The sequence below is a fragment of the Gymnogyps californianus genome, chromosome 24 (assembly GCF_018139145.2).
Source record: "Gymnogyps californianus isolate 813 chromosome 24, ASM1813914v2, whole genome shotgun sequence".
Classification (NCBI taxonomy): Eukaryota; Metazoa; Chordata; class Aves; order Accipitriformes; family Cathartidae; genus Gymnogyps; species Gymnogyps californianus.
Window position 1 is genome coordinate 5,198,141 of NC_059494.1, and position 16,818 is coordinate 5,214,958.

Here is a 16,818-nt window from a genome sequence, read left to right on the forward strand (position 1 = left end):
AACCCCGCCACCCCCGCGGCGCATGAAGCCGGGCTGGGCGCGGGCACCGCGCTCCCGCCGCCCCGCGCCGCCCGCCGGCCCCGCCGCCGCCGCCGCCTCCCGCGGCCGCCCCGGAACTCGCCGCCGGCGGCTGCCGGCCCGGCCCATGCCCCGCGGCGCGGAGCCCGGCCCAGCCCGGCCCCCGACGCGCTGAGGCCGGAGCATGGCCCCCGGGAGCGAGACGGAGCCGGAGAGAGGGTGACCGCCCGCGGAGGACACACTTTGCCGTTGCCGGTGGCCTTGGGGTGGGGGGGGGGAAGCTTTTATTCTTCTTATTCTTGGGGTTTTAATTTTTGATGATTTTTGGGGGCAACGTTTTTCCCCTCCTCCTTCGGCTCGGTGGAAAACACACGTTTTAGAACAAAATACCAAAAAAGCCCACCCTCTTTGCTTTGCTTTTCGCAGCAACTTGGAAGCCCGTTAATTGCACTTGGCTATGGTAGGTCCCATGACACTTTCATTTTCTCTTCTACTTTCCTCCTCTCCTCCCCCCCACCCCCCCACCCCCTCCGCTCCCACCCGTGTGCGTGTGTTTGCGTGTGCACCCACGAGCAAAAGTTGCCTGCCGGGGAGGGGCGGCGGGGCCGGGGCGCTGCCGGCAGCGGAGTTTAATACGGTGCCCGGGGCGGGGGGGGGGGCGGCGGGAGGGGAGGGGAGGGGTGCCGGGGTGGCGGAGGGAAGTTGCCGCCGTCTCTCCTCCCCCTGCCCACCCCTCCCGCGGTGTAAAGGGGGGGGGGTGGGGGGGGGCGGAGGCGGGAGCCGCCCGGCGGGAGGGAGGTCGCGGCGCGGGGGAGCCTCCGCAGCCCGCGGAGGGCTGGATGGAGCTGAAAATGGCCGCTAAAAAAAGGGGCGGAGAGGCTGCCAGCCGCACCGACTTGAACTTGGAAGTGACGCCCGGGAGGGTCGCGCTCAAGTCCGCGCAGCGCTGCGCGGGCCGGCCCTGCCCGCACCCGGGGGGGGGGGGGGGGGGCAAAAAACCCCAAAAACAACAACAAAAAAAAAAGAAATCACCATCCTCGATGTAAGAATAAAAACATCCCCCCCCGTCCCCGCCGTTGCTGGGCTTTTCCTGCTTCGCCTCCTGCCAGGCCACGGGGGGAAGCGCAGCGCCGTGGCTCGCTCCCCCCCCCACAGCCCACCCTCCCCACCCTCCCCGGGCCGCCCGGGGCACCGGCGCGGCGGCCGCGGGGGGAGGATGGAAGGGGAGGGGGGGGGATGGCGGCGGGGAGCGGGCCCGGCCGGCGAAGTTTGCGCGGAGCCGGGCTGGTGCCGCCGCAGAGCCGCTGCATCCCGCGGGAGCGGGGATGCCTCCGGGGTTGTTTTTAACGCAGGGGAAAGTAGTGATGGGGGGGTGGGGGGGGATGGATATAAACCTCAACCCCCCCGGGCGGAGATGGTCCTCCGGGGGCCGGTAAAAGTTGCGAGTGAAAATCAGTTGTGCGGGGAGAGGGTCTGGCAGGGTAGTGAAGGAAAAAAAAGAAAAAAAAAAAAGCGTTTTTCTTCTTTGGGGAGAGCGAAGCAGGGCTGGAGCCGCGGCCCCGCAGCCGGGAGCGGCTCCGAGCGGCCCCGCAGCGCCCGCCTGCCTCCGCCGGGCAGCGGTCCCTGCCTGCATTTCAGGTCACTGCAGGGAGCAATTAAAAAAAAAAAAAAAAAAGAAAAAAAAAACCCCATATATGCGTGTCTGAAGGGAGGTGAGAGCGGGGCTAAATAAATCGCCAACCTCGGGAGGCTGCCGCCCGCCATCCTGCAGGGCTGCAACTCACAATTAGGAGCCGGGGATTCCCTTTGTTTTTCTGTACGTGGCTCTCGCCCTCGCTCGCTCTCTAATTAGGTTTTATTAAAGCCTGCAGAATTGGTTGGTGGCGGTGGTGTTTCTGTAGTGAGAACTTGCGGTTTGGAGTTTGCCGGGCGCAGGGCTCCGCTTTTTTGCTTTCTCTCTTTGTGCTGCTGGGGCTGGGGGGGGGGGGGGACGACGCGGGGCTGCCCGTGGCTCTTCCCCCCCCCCCCCACGGCGGCACCGGGGAAGAGCGTCGAGATGCTGCCGGTCGTTAAATAAGGAGGGGGGGGAGTGTTAAAAAGAAGCGTCTTCCCGCGGGATGAGCGGGGATGCGGCGGGAGGGAGCGCGGGGCTGGCGGGGCGGTCCCCCCCCCCCCCGGCACCGGGGTGCGGGGGCATCCCCCTGCCCGCGCCGGGTAGCGTCTCCCGGGGCCGCTGCCCCTAGAAGTTGCACATGAATCTGCAGGGTTTTTTTTTTTTTTCTCTCCGCTCGCCGTATTGGCTCCGTTTATTTAAAAAAAAAAAAATTAAAAAACCCAAAACAACATTAAAAAAAAAAGGGGGGGGGGGGGCCGAGCTCGCCCGGCGCTGCCCGCGCTGCCCGGCCCGGGCAGGGGCACGGGGGGACTCGCCGCTCCGCGGAGGGGGGGGGGGTGTGGGTGTGGGGGGTGCGGCCCGTTCCTCCCCCCCCCCCCCCCCCCCCCCCGCTCGCCCCTGCCCCGCAGCGCCTCGGCCCTGCCAGCCAAAGGGGGTTCCTACATCTTTAAATGGGATGTAATATTTTGGGATGGGCTTTTTTCATAACGTCACTTCATTCCTCGCTCCTTTTTTTTTTTTCTTCTTCTTTTTTTTTTTTTTTTTTCATTTTCTCATTCTTTCTTTCCTCCCTCTCTCCGCTGCCCGTGTCTCGGATGGAGCCGCTTCCCCTCTAACTTCCCCGCTGCCCGCCGCCCCTGCCTGCAGGCTGGGTGCGGACCCCCCCCGACCCCCCCCCCCCCCGGGCGAAGATGAGCCTTTTGCCTCTTTAAAACGCCCCCCCCAACCCCCCAACCAAACAACAACAACCAAAAAAAAAAAAGCGCTTTATTTTCCGGGGGGGGGGGCGGAAAGGAATTTTGCTTTTTATTTTTAATTTTTTTTTTTTTGGGGGGGGAGGGGGGGTGGAAGTTGGACCCTTTTTATTTCCTCCTCGGCCCCCCCTCCCGCGGGGCCGCCCCCCTCTGCCCGGTTGCCCCCCCCGGGCCCCGCAGAGCCGCTCCGGAGGAGAGAGAGAGAAAAAACGCCCGGACTGCTCCAGCCTCCGAAATGACTCAGTAACTTTTACGCCTCGAGTCTCAGCCCTGCAATTAGCCACTTTCCCAGCACGGCTCGGGATGTATTCGTCTCCTCTCTGCCTGACCCAGGTAACCGGCCTTCCCCCCCCCCCCCCCCGTCCCCCCCAATTTGCCTCCCCCCCCCCTTCGCCGCAACAGACTTTTACAGTTGCAATGCAAAAAAAAAAAAAGATAAAAAAAAAGAAAAAGCAACCCTCCTCCTCGATAAAAATAATCATAACAGGGAAAGGGCGGGTTGGGGCTGGTGTGGGGCTGCTCGGAGGAGCCGCGTTTCCCTCTTGCTTCCCCCCCTCCTGCCTTTTTTAGGGTTTTTTTGAGTGTTTCTGGTGCTTTTTGGGGTTTTCTGCCTCCGCTTTCACTTGGGGTGCGGGGGGGGGGGGAAGGTTGCGTTGTGGTTTGGGTGTTTTTTTTTTTTTCTTCGCTGTGCCCAGAGGTGGGTGGTGTGGGGAAGCCGCCGGCTTTGGGGCTGCAAGGGGACGCAGTGGGGTGCAGGGGCTCCCCGGTTGGATTCGGGGAGGCTGGGGGGGGGGCTTGGCGCTGCGGGTTTGGCCTCGGCCGCGCCGTCTCTTGCGTAGCGTGAAACTTTTTCCTTCCCCCCCTGCCCCGACCAGCCCAGCTGCACATGGTGGGGTGCAAGGAGGTGGGGGGGCACGGGCTTTTTCTTCCAAATCCTCCAAGTTTGGGACAATTTGCAACGGGCTGCGCCATACCGCGCTGGCGGGCGAGAGCGCGGTGGGGGTCCGTGCATGGCAGGATGTGGGGAGCACCCCCTCAGTCCCCGGGATGAGGGGCGATGCTGGCCCCCATCCACGCGTAGGGGTTTTGAGGGGCAGCCCTGAGTCGTGTGCGTGGGGACGCTGGTGTCACTCCAGGCCACGCCGACGTGGCCCGGTGGCGCGCAGCGGGGTGGCCGTGCCAGGGCCCGTGGTGCGGGCAAGGGGGTTGTCCCTGAAGTCTCCCCCCAATAGCCGGTACGCCCGTGGGGGGGGAGACTTTGGGGGACACCACCCCCCCCACCTTGCCCGCACTACGACCGCTGTGGCTCTGCCTTTGCTCTGTCCTTATTGATCGCTGATATTTATTTAATTATTGAGCAGGCAGCTTCCCCCCTCCCCGGCTCGTAACCTCTTCCCTGCTGGCAGCCGCTGCCCGCTCCAAATCCGGCCTCGTGCCGCACCCCGCGAGGGCTCTGCTCTGGTGGGGGAGGGTGCTGCCGCCGGACCCCCGTGCCCGCGCCGGGGATTCTCCTGCCAGACCTCAGCCCTTGGGCCGGAGCTGCAGGCAGGATCTGGCCCCACCTCAGAGGCTTGGGCTCAGCTGTCCCCTGGGGGTTCAGGGGGGTCCCCTTGGCAGCACCGCGGCACCTGCATTGTGCCGGAGGGCAGCGCGGGGTCCGGCCTCGTCTCTGGCTCTCCCTGGGTGCGGTGCAGCGTGTGAGGCTGGTGACGGCACAGGCACGGGCATGGGCACCGACTGGCACCGACCTGGGCACGGGCATGGGCACGGGTGGGCAGCGCTGGGGCTGCTCAAATAACCCTGGGGATCGTGCTCCCCGTCATGTGGTTGACTTGGCAAGGGTCACACCTCAATCTGTCTTTTTTTCTTTTCTGTTCTCTTATTCTTTTTTCTTCTCTATTTTCTTTTTTTCTCTCTTTCTTTTTCTCTTTATTTTTTCTTTTTCTTTTTCTCTTTCTTTTTCTTTTTCTCTTTTTCTTTTTCTTTTCTCTTTTTCTCTTTCTCTTTCTTTTTCTCTTTATTTTTTCTTTTTCTCTTTCTCTTTTTCTTTTTCTCTTTTTCTTTCTCTTTTTTTTTTCTTTTTCTTTTTCTCTTTTTCTCTTTATTTTTTCTTTTTCTCTTTTTTTTTTTTCTTTTTCTCTTTATTTTTCTTTTTCTTTTTCTCTCTCTTTTTCTTTTTCTCTCTCTTTTTTTTCTTTTTCTCTCTCTTTTTCTTTTTCTCTCTCTTTTTCTTTTTCTCTCTCTTTTTCTTTTTCTCTCTCTTTTCTTTTTCTCTCTCTTTTTCTTTTTCTCTCTCTCTTTCTTTTTCTCTCTCTTTTTCTTTTTCTCTTCTTTTCTTTTTCTCTTTCTTCTTTTTTACTTTCCTTTCCTTTCTTTTCCTTTCTTTTCTGTTCCTCCTCTCTCACTCCGACTCCATCCTTCCCGGGGGTCCCACCACCTCCCTTCCATCCCAGTCTCCAGCCGGCGCTGGGTTGGCAGAGCCTGTTGTTGCCAGCTAACAGCACTGGTCTGATGTGGGAAGCCGTGCGGTCGCTGGCTGGCCAGGCTGGGGCTGGCAGGAGCCGTTCTGCTCACAAACCCGTGCTGTTCCCAGCGCTTCGCCCAGCCGACGGGGGGGAGCTGGTTTTTCCTCCACGGATCCCAGCCTCCGCCCCGCCGCCTTCGCGCGAGGAAGGCTCCGGTTTCCCCCCCCCCTTGCCCTGGCGTAGCCTCAGCTCCAATCCAGCCGGGCTCGGATGGAATCAGACGTCGTCTGCACCTACCGGATCTGGTCCCGTCCCCCCCCCCTCCACCGCTCCCCCCGCCGCCAGCCGAGCCGTTCCCATCCCACCCGCGCGGCGGGGAGGCTCGCCTGGGCTCGGGAGCCGTGGATGGTGATGTGGATACATTGGAACGTGCGCGGGAGCCGCCCTGCCTCTGCCTTCGCGCATCTCCCCGCCGCTACCGCCACCGCCGGCCCCTCGAGCCTGGCACGGCCGCTCGGACCCCGGCTACCGCTCGGGCAGCCGCCCTTCCCGGCCGGAGCTGGTCCAAGCTGGGGCTTGGCAGCCCAGGGGCACCGAAATAGCCCTGGCAAAGGCATCGTCTGTGACACGCTCCCGGCCGGGGCCTCGGCCGAGTATCCCGTCAGGCAAGGAGGGTGACTTTGTGCCCTCCTCAGCTCTCCGTCCCTCCTTGAGGACTTCCTCCCGCTCCCCCGGCTCAGCTCTGTCCCCCCTCAGGGACAGGCTGGGAAGTCAAGAGGGAGCTGCCCAGATTAGCAGGGAAGTGGCACCGGCACCGCCGCCACGCATGAGGCCTCACCCTGCCCACGGGCAAGCGGGGGGGGGGGGGGCTCCGGCTGCCAGCACTCCGAAATAACTCCCAAGGCACGTGTGTCCCTTGGGAGCAGCTGCCGAGGAGCCGGCGGTGTTTCCAGAGCCGTAACAGTTATCCCTGGCTCCTGGATCTGCAACAGGGTTGGGGGACAGGATTTGGGATGCTCCCAGGGGGGAGATGCGCAGATTTTATGACCGGTGCTTCTGCAAACCTTTGGCTCATCTCTGGCAGTCACCCTGGCACTCCCTGAGCCCCCCACCCTGGTACCCGTAGGCTGGGAGTGAGGTGAGATGGGAGCCGGCCTCAAAGGCAGCTGGAGCAGTGGGAGCCGGGCGTCCTGCCAGGGTCCGGCCAGAGACCCCCTCCCGGGAGGGGAGAGGGTCTCCGGCCGGACCCCGGCAGGACGCCCGGCTCCCACCATTTTGCTCAAATGCATCCCTGGAGACTGGTTTTGGTGCAGAGGCGATGCGCCCGCAGTGTCCGACTGAGAGCCAGGGGCCAGGCACGAAGCCCTGCGCGTGCCGTAGCCGGTGGCACCCGATCCCGGGGGCATCGGGGAGCAGCCTGGCCAAGCTGGCCTGGCACAAACCTCTGTACCGGCAAACGCCGTCAGCACCCGGGGAAACGGGCACGCCACAGTGCCCGGGGGACGGAGCCGGGCCGCAAGAGGCATTGCGGCCACGTGGCCCGGTTGCAGCCGCGTCTCGTGGGTGCCGAGGGGGATCTCGCCTCTCCCCGGCCACCGTTGGTTGGCTCTGCACGTCGCCTGGCTGCCACCAGTGGCTCGGGCACGTGGCCGTAGCAGGGAGCTGCCTGCTGGGCACATCTCACCGGGGCATCCTTTGGCAAACCTCCTTCCCAAAAGCGCCATGGCTTTTTCAGCAAGAGAGGGGAGCGCCGGTGCTCACCCCCTCCGCCAGTAGCTCCGGCGAACTGGTTTCCAGCTGGGAGCTCAGATCGGCTGCCAAAGGATGGGAGCAGCAAGCCGGGCACGGCAGGGGAGAGAGGGAAGGTTGCAACACACTTTCAATTCTCCCATCTGCTGAGTATTGTTTGGGAAAAACAATGAGGCTGTTCTTTAAATGTAACCTTCGGGAGATCCTCGCTTTCCCCGCAAGGCGCCCGCCGTGCCGTGCCCGCCTGCCCCGGCTAGCCCTGCCCTGCCGCTCGCGCCGGCAGCGCTGCTGAGGACCCCGCTGTTTCTGCCCGATCTGATCTTAAATCCTCACCCGGGAAAAATAGATCCTGTTTTAAGTGCGGTTTATGAAGCCGGATCGGAGGGCTGGGATGGGCATGCGGGGTGGCGGGCAGGATAAGGCCTGCTGCACGAGAGACGCCATCGAGCGAGAGCTGAGCGGCCGGGTGGCCGGCGCTCGCGCTGCGCCACTCTCCACTGCATCACCTTGAACTTGGCTGGGGCCTCACACAATAAATCAGCCACCCTCCTCCAGCGCGCCGAGGCGCCCGCCAATAATTCACCTTCCCGGGCAGCTCTGCCCCTGCCTGCGCTTCCCTCCCTGCCCGCGGTTCTCTCCCTGCCCGCGTTTCCCTTCGTACCGGGGCAGGGAGTGAACCCGCCGCGTGCCCAGCGCTGCAAGCATGCGTGCGCTTTTGCAGCTCGCTGAACAAAGCCCAGCCGCCAGGGCCCAGCTCGCTGCCCGGCTATCTTGAAGCGAGCGGGGAATAGCTCCCTTCGGTGCTTTTTTTATTCCCCCGAGCCCGGGTGGGCTGGGGACGGGTGCTGGGAGCCATAGCCTGAGCCTGCTTTGACCCGGTGGTTTTTCCCTTCTCGCAGGGGTGGCTGCAGCGTGGCCGGTGCAGCGGGGTGTGGACGGGGCAGTGCCAGCGCGGCGAGGCTCAGTGGGCAGAGGAGCTGTGCCGAGGGCCAGCCAAGCCGGCCGCGCTTCCCTTGGCGAGGTGCAGCAAAGAGCGTGAAAGGCGGCGGCTCCTCTGGGAGCCCCGGGCAGCCCCAGCACGGAGAGCTCGAGAGCCCCGGGGGGAAAACTGCCACGCTGGCGGCGAGAGAGATTCGTCCCGGCCCAGGGCTGCGTGCAGCGGGAGGGCTTGGAGGTGGGTTTGACACCCAGAGGGAAAGCGGGGGGACAGTGCCCTCTGCCTTTTGGGGGTGATGGAGGCAGGTCCCTGCAAGGCAGGGCTCTCCGCGGCTGGCCGAGGATGGCCCTGGGGACAGGGACGGTTTGCCCTGCCTGCTTGCCAGCTTTCCTTGCCCAGTGTTGCCTGCGCCAGCCTTCCCCGTGCCTGGTCCCTGGACACTTCCCTGCAGCCCGAGGGGTGCCTGTTGTCGTCCCCCCCGGTCACTCCCAGTGTGGCTGCACCTGTCCTAGGGACAAGCCGAGCCCTGGATGGCAGGGATGGGGACGGTGGCGGCGATGGGGAGCGTCCCCAAGGTCCCTTGCTGGAGGGGAAGAAGGAGGGCTGGCGGGGAGGTAAAATATCTCCCTGCGAGGCTGGCTCGCTGCCTGCCGCCCCCGGCCGTGCTGTGGCTCTTCCTGCGCAAGGATGGCGGTGCCGGCACTGAGCACTGCCGAGGGGGCTGAGTGCTCGCGGGAGGGGGCTGGGGGGGCTCCTGTTCCCCCCCCAGTCCCTGCACCCGAGCCGGGTGGTGCAGGCAGGACCTTGGGGTGGCAGGGGTGCGACTTGCTCCTCAGGGACCCGCAGGGTGGGGATTTCTCCCGTGGCACCTCGGGGTGTGCCGGGCAGGTCGGGGCAGGGCGGCGAAGCCAATGGGGAGCGGCCAGGGCATCGATGGGTGCTCAGCCCTGCCGAGTCGGGCCGGCACCGCATGACATCACCGGTGACATCCCCACGGCACGGCTGGGGGCTGCTGGTGGGGCTAAGCCTGAGAGGCGCACAGCCTCACGGGGGGACAGAGGGGCCCAGTGCCAAACCTTCGTGGGTTTTGGGTACCAAAAGACCTTTGGAGGCTTTGGATGCACCAAATCGGCACAGGCAAGAGCCTGAGCTCAGCCTCCCTACCTGCCCTGGCCAGCTGGGCACTCTGAGACGGTGTCACCCTCAAGGAGGGGACGCAGACCCCCAGGGATGTGCCAGCTGCAGCGTGGGGATGCACAGGGTCCCCGCGGGCATCCCGGGGCCTGGCTTGCACCCGGGCGGGCGGCTAGGCTTGCCATCCGTCACGTCGGCCCTGGGCAGGCATCCCCCGCGGCCGCGCCGCGCTGTGCCAGCTTGGCCAGGACCCAACGCCCTGCGCCGGCCGCCAAGGCCCGGCGCTTCCCAAGTCCTGGAGAGGAGCTGGGAAAGGATCCCGCAGCCCAGGTGCAGCAGCGCTCACACGCCGGGGGACCCGTGAGCCAGCCCCTGCCAGGGATTGATTTCTCGGTTAACTCGCCGCCGCTTTAAAAGCGCATTAATCCTCCCTTCCCCGGCCAGCAGCCAGCTCTAATCAGCATTTTGGGCAAAATCCCCAGGTCCGGGCTTCGGGCTGCCCGCCGTGGGCATCGCCCTCCTAGCCACCGCCGCTGCTCCCGGAAGGGCCGCAGCACCCTTAGGCAGCGCTACCTGGCACGGGAATGCCAGGATCCGGCCCTGCTGCTGACCCCTCTTCCGTGGGAGTTTGTTCGAGCCTGTGGCCAGGTGGATTTTTTAAAAAACTGGGGGTTTTATCTTGTTTTTTAAGAAGGCTTTTGCTCTCCTTGCAAAGGGCCCCTGCATTCCCTTCGCGGGGAAATGGTATTTGACCGGCTGTTGTCCAAAAAAAACCCCCAACATGTTTCTGATCACGAAAAACCAAGAAATATTTTTGCTTTCAAAGGAAAAAAAAAAACCCGGAGAGAGAAATGTTGATTTTCCACCCAGACGTTTCTCCTTTCCCCAAACCAGCCCCGAAACAAGAGGCGCCGCCACTCCCTCCTCACCCCAAGATGCCATCCTGGGGGCACAGTCCTGCCGGGGACACAGTGGGTGCCACTCAGGACTCATCCGGGCACCAGCGGCAAGGGTGATGGCAGTGCCAAGCGTGTACCCCGCTCTCTGCTCAGGCCCCCCTTTCCCGGCTGCTCCCACCTTGTGGCAGGCGTGGTGGGCTGCCGGGGCGGATAGAGAGTGCCGGTGACCTGCCAGCTTTCCCCCGGGGAGCCACCCATCCCGCTGTTTGCTGCAAAGCTCCCCGCTGCCTGCCTGCCAGCCCGCCTCGCCCCGGTACAACCGGCGACGAGACTGCTTCGTCCCGTGGCTGCTTGGCGGGACCTGTGATGTGCCAGATCCTGCACCCGCCTCCCGCCGTCCCCTGGCTCCTGCCCGGTGATTCGGGAAAGCAAGACGGCGCAGGCTGTAATGTGACCCCCGCCACGCTGCGCCGCAAAATCTCCTTTAGTAACCTGTGCACCAGGACAGGCGAGCGGCGTGGCGTGAATACCAATGAAGCGGCGCTGGCGAAAAGTGCCGAGTAAAGGGTTTTTGATGGAAATGGCATTGCATTAGAAAGAGCGCGAGCGCACACCCGGAGCCTGCGCCTGCCCGCCAGCCGACGCCGCGCGCATGGGCGCGCGAGGGCGCACGCATGTGTGCGCACGTGCGGCCCGGGAGGTTGGGGGCCGCGCGCAACGGTGTGGCGGGGTGGCGGGGCCGTGCCGCCCCGGCAAGCGTGAGGGCGGTGGGGTAGGGGTGAGCGAGCAAGATGGGGCTGCGAAGCGTCGGTTGAGGGACGCGTGGTCGGAGCGGGGGGCTGCCACGGGCGGCACGTCTGCGGGGGCCGAGGCGCTTCCCGCAGCACAGCACGGCTCTGGCCGCCGTCTGGCTGCAGGGAACCGCTCCTCTCCCCCGGCGAAGCACGCCGCTGATCAAAGGCACGGGCAGGGAGGGAGCGGGCCTGTGCGAGCAGCGCCCCTGGCTGCGCGCCACCCCACCTTCCCGCTCCGCTCCCCCGGGAGTTTGTTAAACAAATTTCTCTAATTGCACAAGCCGAGGAGTTTGTTGGAGAAAAAAGCCGGGGAAATTCCCCTCCTCTGGGCCACCCCTTCCCCACTTCCCCCCGGGGCAGCCGGCGGAAAGCGAGCAGGTCCCTCCCCGCACCGCCCCGGCTCTGCGGGAGGCTGCGACCCCGATGCCTGCGGGGTGCAGCTGCGGGGTGTCCTCAGGTCACCCCTGCCTGCACGGGGACGTCCCCCGCTCAACCTCCTCGGAGCGGGTCACCCAGCCCCCAAGGGGTCCCCTCTCATCCAGCCCCCGGGGTCGGACCCTGTCATCTAACGCGGTGACACCCAGCACCGCCGTCTGTCCTTGCCGGCTGGCGTTCTCCATCGCTTGGCTGAGCCCCCCCTTGGAAACGGCCTTTGTGAGCCGCCCGTGGGCAGCCCTTGACACCGAATCCCATCGGATTAGCGAACGTATGGGATAAAAGCTTCGGCTTGGCGGCAGCTCTTTACCAGGTGGGGGCTGTGGCGGCAGCCTTGCCAAGAAGGGAGGATGCGCAGCCGGGCGCCTGCCCTGGCTCCCGCTGAGGTCATGGCTATAGATAGCCCGGGAGGGCGCAGGGCCGAGGGCAGGATCCGTGCACGGCCTCGCCAGCTCTACCGGGAGCCCCGTGGGCACCCACTGCCTCGGGGGGGAGGTGCTGCGGGGCTCTGGCGGTTGCTGGCAAGGGCGGGGGGGGGCAGTTTGGCTGGGCCAGCCACCGGCCATCGCCAGGTGACAAACTGGTGCTGCAGGGTGTGACCCTGCACCCGCCGGGACGCGCTGCCGCCGGCATGCCCAGCCCCACTGAGCATCGCCCGGCGCTGCCGTCCCCTCTCCATCCTCAGCGGCGAGCGGGGTTCCGCAGCCTGGGACTCCGTGGCCAACGCAGCAACTGGGGGCGGCTTTCGCTGTTGTTTCCCACCAGGTTTCCTTCCTCAGCTGCTCTCAAGCAAAAGCCGGGCTGGGGCATCCCCACCGCTGGGGTGCACCCATGGGTGCAAAGCTGCTGGGTCAGGGAACGCAGGGCCGGGGTTTGCCCCCTCCAGCCGCCCGGTCTCGGTGCAGCTCAGCTGCCCTGAAAGGCGGGCGCATGCCCAGGGTGCCCCCGCCAGCCCCGCGGGGCCCTGGAGCGCCGGGGTGGCTGGGGAAGGCGTTGTTGATGAGGGCACTAAAAATAGAGTGGGACTGGGATCTTAATGGGACTTTGTGGGAAACCTGGAAACATTTTCTCATCCCCGTAAATGAGTCCAGATGCATTAGCGATGACTGCATCGCATCCTGAGGTACCGCCGGAGGGAACCGGGACGCGCTCACCAGCCTCCTCGCCTTGTGGTGGTGAATTGGTTGGAGAGGGGAGTTGCCGGCAGCAGCACCGGGGCCAAGCCGCGGCCTTGCTGTGTCCCGAGTAGGGATGGGGACAGGAGCCGGCCAGCCGGAGCTTGCCCGGCATCACCGTGGGTGAGGACCCTGCCCGCTCAGCCAGTCCCCATCCCCGGGATTTCTGTGCCCAGCACCCATGGATGCACACGTGGGCGCTTGCGGCTCTACGTGCGGCGGGGAGCGTGCGAGTGTGCGCGGGCTGGTAACGGCACCACAGCTCCCAAACCTTGGGGCTTTCCAAAGCCCCCAGGGCCTGGGGCGGGCAGTGGAGGGGGGCTGAGGTGATGTGGGAGGCCCCCTGGTCCCGGGGCCAGCGGTGCTGGCAGCGCTGCACCGCGCTGGCACCCCAGTGCACCCCGTCGTGGCGTCGACCTGGCAGGATCTAGCCTGACAGGGGGTTTCCTTCTGCTCCGCCATGGAGCCGGTGGCTGGGGTATTGGCTCCTGGAGCGCCCAGCCCCAGTCGGGGACCTTGGACTCCCCCAGGGGATGGCTCGGGGCCAGCCCGGGCAAGTAGCCCAGGGCGGGTGGCTGGTGGACTCCACGTCACGAGGCAGGTTGGCACGGCCGTCTCCGCAGTATGGCAGTGTCACTTAGCGGTTACAGCGGTGGCCCGGGAGGCAAGGACAGCCCCCCCCCCCCCGTGCCTCAGTTTACCTCTAGGTGGGGAGCAGTACCCAGCACGGAAGAGGGGCGCTTGCCCCCTGCCCCAACCCCGGGTGCTGACTCGTCATGCGGGGGACAAGGGGACCGGCCACAGCCACCAGCCTCTGCACCGGGCACCGCCAGAGCCCAGCGTCCCGAACAGAGTCCCTTTGTGCGGGCCAGCCCCCGCTCCTGCTGCTTGGGAGGCGTCCAAAACTCTCCCGAAATAGGACCCGGCCGGGCTCAGCCTTTGAATCTCCCCAGGAAGGCTCTGCTGAGCTGCCGAAAGCGGATGAAACCCCCGCCATTAAAGCAGTCCTGTCCTTCAGCGCTCAGGGTGCAGGATCCGGCCATGCTCGGAACAGTGCTGACCCTTTGGGGACGCCTCGTCTCCCTTTGCTCTCCGGGAGAGCCTGTTGCTGCCCCGTGCCTCAGTTTCCCCATCCCTAGATGGAGGGTCCTGGCAGGGTGTCCTCAACCCCTGGGGATGTCCCGTGAGATACCGGAGCAGAGACTGAACCGCTGGCACATCCGTGGCGCAGCAAAGGTGATGGGGCTGCGGGGGGGGCCGTGAACTCTTCACCGCCAGGGCCCCGGGGGCGGCCGATCCTCCCGCAAGGTCGCCGGCTCCTCGGCGAAAGGCCGGAGCTATTTTTAGCTGGTGACTTGCTCTAACCCGCCAGGGATTGGATTTGCAGCGGGGCGAGCGCCGTGAGCCCATCGCGGTGCTCCCCATCACGGGGTGCAGAGAAACCCCTGGTGCCATCCCCGCCCCGGGCAGGCACCCCCGGGAGGGAGTTGAAGACCCCTCTCTGCACCCCCACACCTTTAACGGTGCGTGATGGCAGAGGGGGGAATTAATCCCTCTCAGAAAGGCCAGGACGGAGCAGGCAGGGCTAAAAATATGTTGGGAGGGAAATAAAACCTCCTGCGTCAGGGGCTAAAGCCAGGCTCAGAGCCCCAGGCTCAGCCTGGGGGGGGCTGGGGGGCCCTGCCTGGTCCCAGGTTCCTCAGTGCTGGGGGGGATGCTGAGCCGGGGCTACCTGCTGCCTGCCCTCCTCAGGGCAACCGCGGTGCTGCCGGCCCCGGGGCGTCTCCTGCCTCAGTTTCCCTCTGCGCTCCTGGGGGTGCAAGCTGCCACTGTCCCTGGGTCACATCCCAGCAGCTCCCAGGCTGGGACCCCAGGGTCCAGGGTGGGCGAAGCGCTGGGTCTCGGGCACCGGTCCAGCCCTGTCACCCCCGTAGCCGCAGTCCTCGCCGTGTGCCGGGAGCGGGGCTGGGGGGAGTGGGCCACCCCCGGGGCCCTGTGCTGACGCAGGGCCGGGCGGAGGAGCTGGCAGCGCCGGGGCCTGTTGGCAAAGCTTTTTTTTTTTCCAGTTCCATAAAACATTTCCCTCCCTTGGAGCCCCAGGGGGGTTTCGGCTGGGAAGCCACGTGGCCCCGGCACTGCCGGCCACGGGATGCTTCCCGGGCGGGGGGACGTCTCCTTGGCCATGGGCCGGGTCCCCTCCGCGCTCGCCCTGTGCTGCTCACAGGGTTCTTCCCGGACTCCAGCAGCTGCCGTCGCATCCTGCCTCTCCTGCGGGCTGGCCTGGCGAGTGCCGTGCCTCAGTTTCCCCATCTTTGCAAAGGCAGCGCCACACCCTGGGGGCAGGTGGGGTCACCCCGGGGAAGCAGCTGAGCCGTCGGCTCCCGCACCCCGAGGGGGACGGGCAGAGACGGCACCTGGGGAAACTGAGGCACCTGGGGGATCCGAGTGAGTCTGCAGGAAGGCAGTGAGTGGCCCCGGGCGCTCCCACCACCAGATCTCCCTCCCGGCTCCTCCGCCCGGTGGTGCTGGCTGTGCCGCTGCTGGGTACCATCCCCAGGGCATCCTTACCCCTTCCCCGCACCCTGGGCGCGCTGCTCTCCAGGTTGGGGTGTATTTAGCAAAGCCAGGGACCAGCAACGCCGATTGTTGCTGGAGGTGAGGGTGCACGCAGGCAGATCGGAGGCCGAGTGATGGGCACAGGGTTGGGGCACATACCATGCCGCTGGAGAAGCCTCCCCCTGCCCCGGCTTCAGCCCACCCGGGCCAGCCCCGGCCGCCGTCTGCCGGTGGTGCTGCCTCCCCAGGGAGGGCTGTGCCGGCTGGCACGGGCCCAGGCAGCGCTGGCACCTGAGCCCGGGGCTGCAAAGAGAGCTGCTTTTCTTCCTGCTGTTTTCCAAAGCAACTGGCAGGTTCGCTGCCTGCCGCGGCCTCCCGTGACCTGCGGCGGCGGCGGCCTCGGCGCGCTCCCCGCGCCCCCGCTTGCAGCCGCACCACCTGCGAGGGCGAGCGCCGGCATCGCCTCCCGCCCCAGCACGTAGGCGCAGGCAGGCGGCCACCGGCCCGGCACGGGGTGCTCGCAGCACCCGCAGGGCGGTAGGGACCTGCCTGCTCTGGGATGGCTCAAAGGACCCAGCGGAGTGGTTTTGGGCAGCGCCGGGCATCGGGAGCTCAGGGCAGCTTGGCGAGGGGTCCAGGGCCACCGTGGTCCCAGGCGCATGGTGAGCACCGGGTGCTTTATTAGCCCGTCCGCCGCCTCCCAGTCTGATCCTGAGTGGGGCTGAGCATCGAGGCAGTAGATGAAGCGTAGGAGCCCCTTTCTGGCCTTGCATCTGTCCTGGCGGACCCTCCCAACAGGGTGGCCGCATCCAGAGCACGCTGTGGGTACGGTCCAGCCCATACACAGCCTTGAGCTTGTGGATGGATGTTGGCTGGAGGATACTGTCGGCTCTGGGGGTAAAAAAAAAAGCCCCGGGGTCTGGGGAGAGGAGCTGCGGGGAGGTTGCACCGTGTCCTGTCTTCACCTCCGCCTGCGCCGGTGATGCCAGCCGGGCTGCCCCAGGCAGCGGGGCTCTGTGCCCCAGCGCGGGCTGCAAGAGGGGTTTTGCAAGCACGGGGCTGAGTCATCCCCACCCCGGCTCAGCTGCCGCTGCCGGGAGCTGTGGGGGAGCGTGGCTGCGACAGCCATTCTGCCCCACGGGCAGCTCCGGCGTGGGGCCGTGTCTGTGCGGGCGAGGCCAGCACAGCTCGTACCGTCCCCGGCTGCTTTCCCAGGAGCTTCAGCTACCACCGCGCTCCCTCCTGCTGCCCCGTGCCCAGCGTGCCTCGGTTTCCCCCCCCCGCCCCAGCACGATGGTGCCGCTCTCCAGGGCTGGGGAAGCCTTGTTAGGACTTGCTGAGCAGGCCGGGAAGCCTGGCCGCGCCATGCCGGCGAGCAGCAAAAATTATGAATAAGCTCTTGTTAATAAATACTTTATGATGAATCCAAATAGATTTCCTCCTCTGGAGCAATTATTGTAAAATGGGCTCTAATACGGCGCAGGGCCGGCCCCGGGAAGGGCTGGGTGCTTTTCAGGGCCTAAGTGCCTCCTTCCATCCCCTCTAATGAGCACTTCCCAATCATTTGCATCTGTCTCGGCAACAGGTCTCATTACCAGGTTAACTTATTACCGAGAGCCGCTTTGGCGAACAGTTAAGAAGCGGCTACCGGAGGCTTTGCTGGGGCCGCACGAGAGCGTTTCTTCCGTGCCGAGGGCACCCGCGCGCTCCAGCGAGGGGAAACCGAGGCTGGGGCGAGGAGCAAGTCCCCGCTGTGCCCCTTTCAGGACCGGGATTTCGGGATTTTCA

At 65.1% G+C, this 16,818-nt stretch overlaps 1 protein-coding gene across 4 annotated transcripts in view; it reads left to right on the forward strand.

Moving 5' to 3' along the window:
- Nucleotides 1–329: 329 nt before the first annotated feature.
- Nucleotides 330–16,818, forward strand: part of NFIC (nuclear factor I C) — a 42,672-nt gene continuing 26,183 nt past the window's right edge. For 2 of the 4 annotated variants that reach the window (XM_050910392.1, XM_050910391.1), the window contains exon 1: nucleotides 3,091–3,219. In XM_050910392.1, coding sequence (XP_050766349.1) covers nucleotides 3,190–3,219 — 30 coding nt within the window. In that variant the 5' untranslated portion in view covers nucleotides 3,091–3,189. Of the gene's footprint in view, nucleotides 479–2,984; nucleotides 3,220–16,818 lie in introns of those variants that run through there. The other 2 variants (XM_050910390.1, XM_050910393.1) reach the window with 2 other exon arrangements.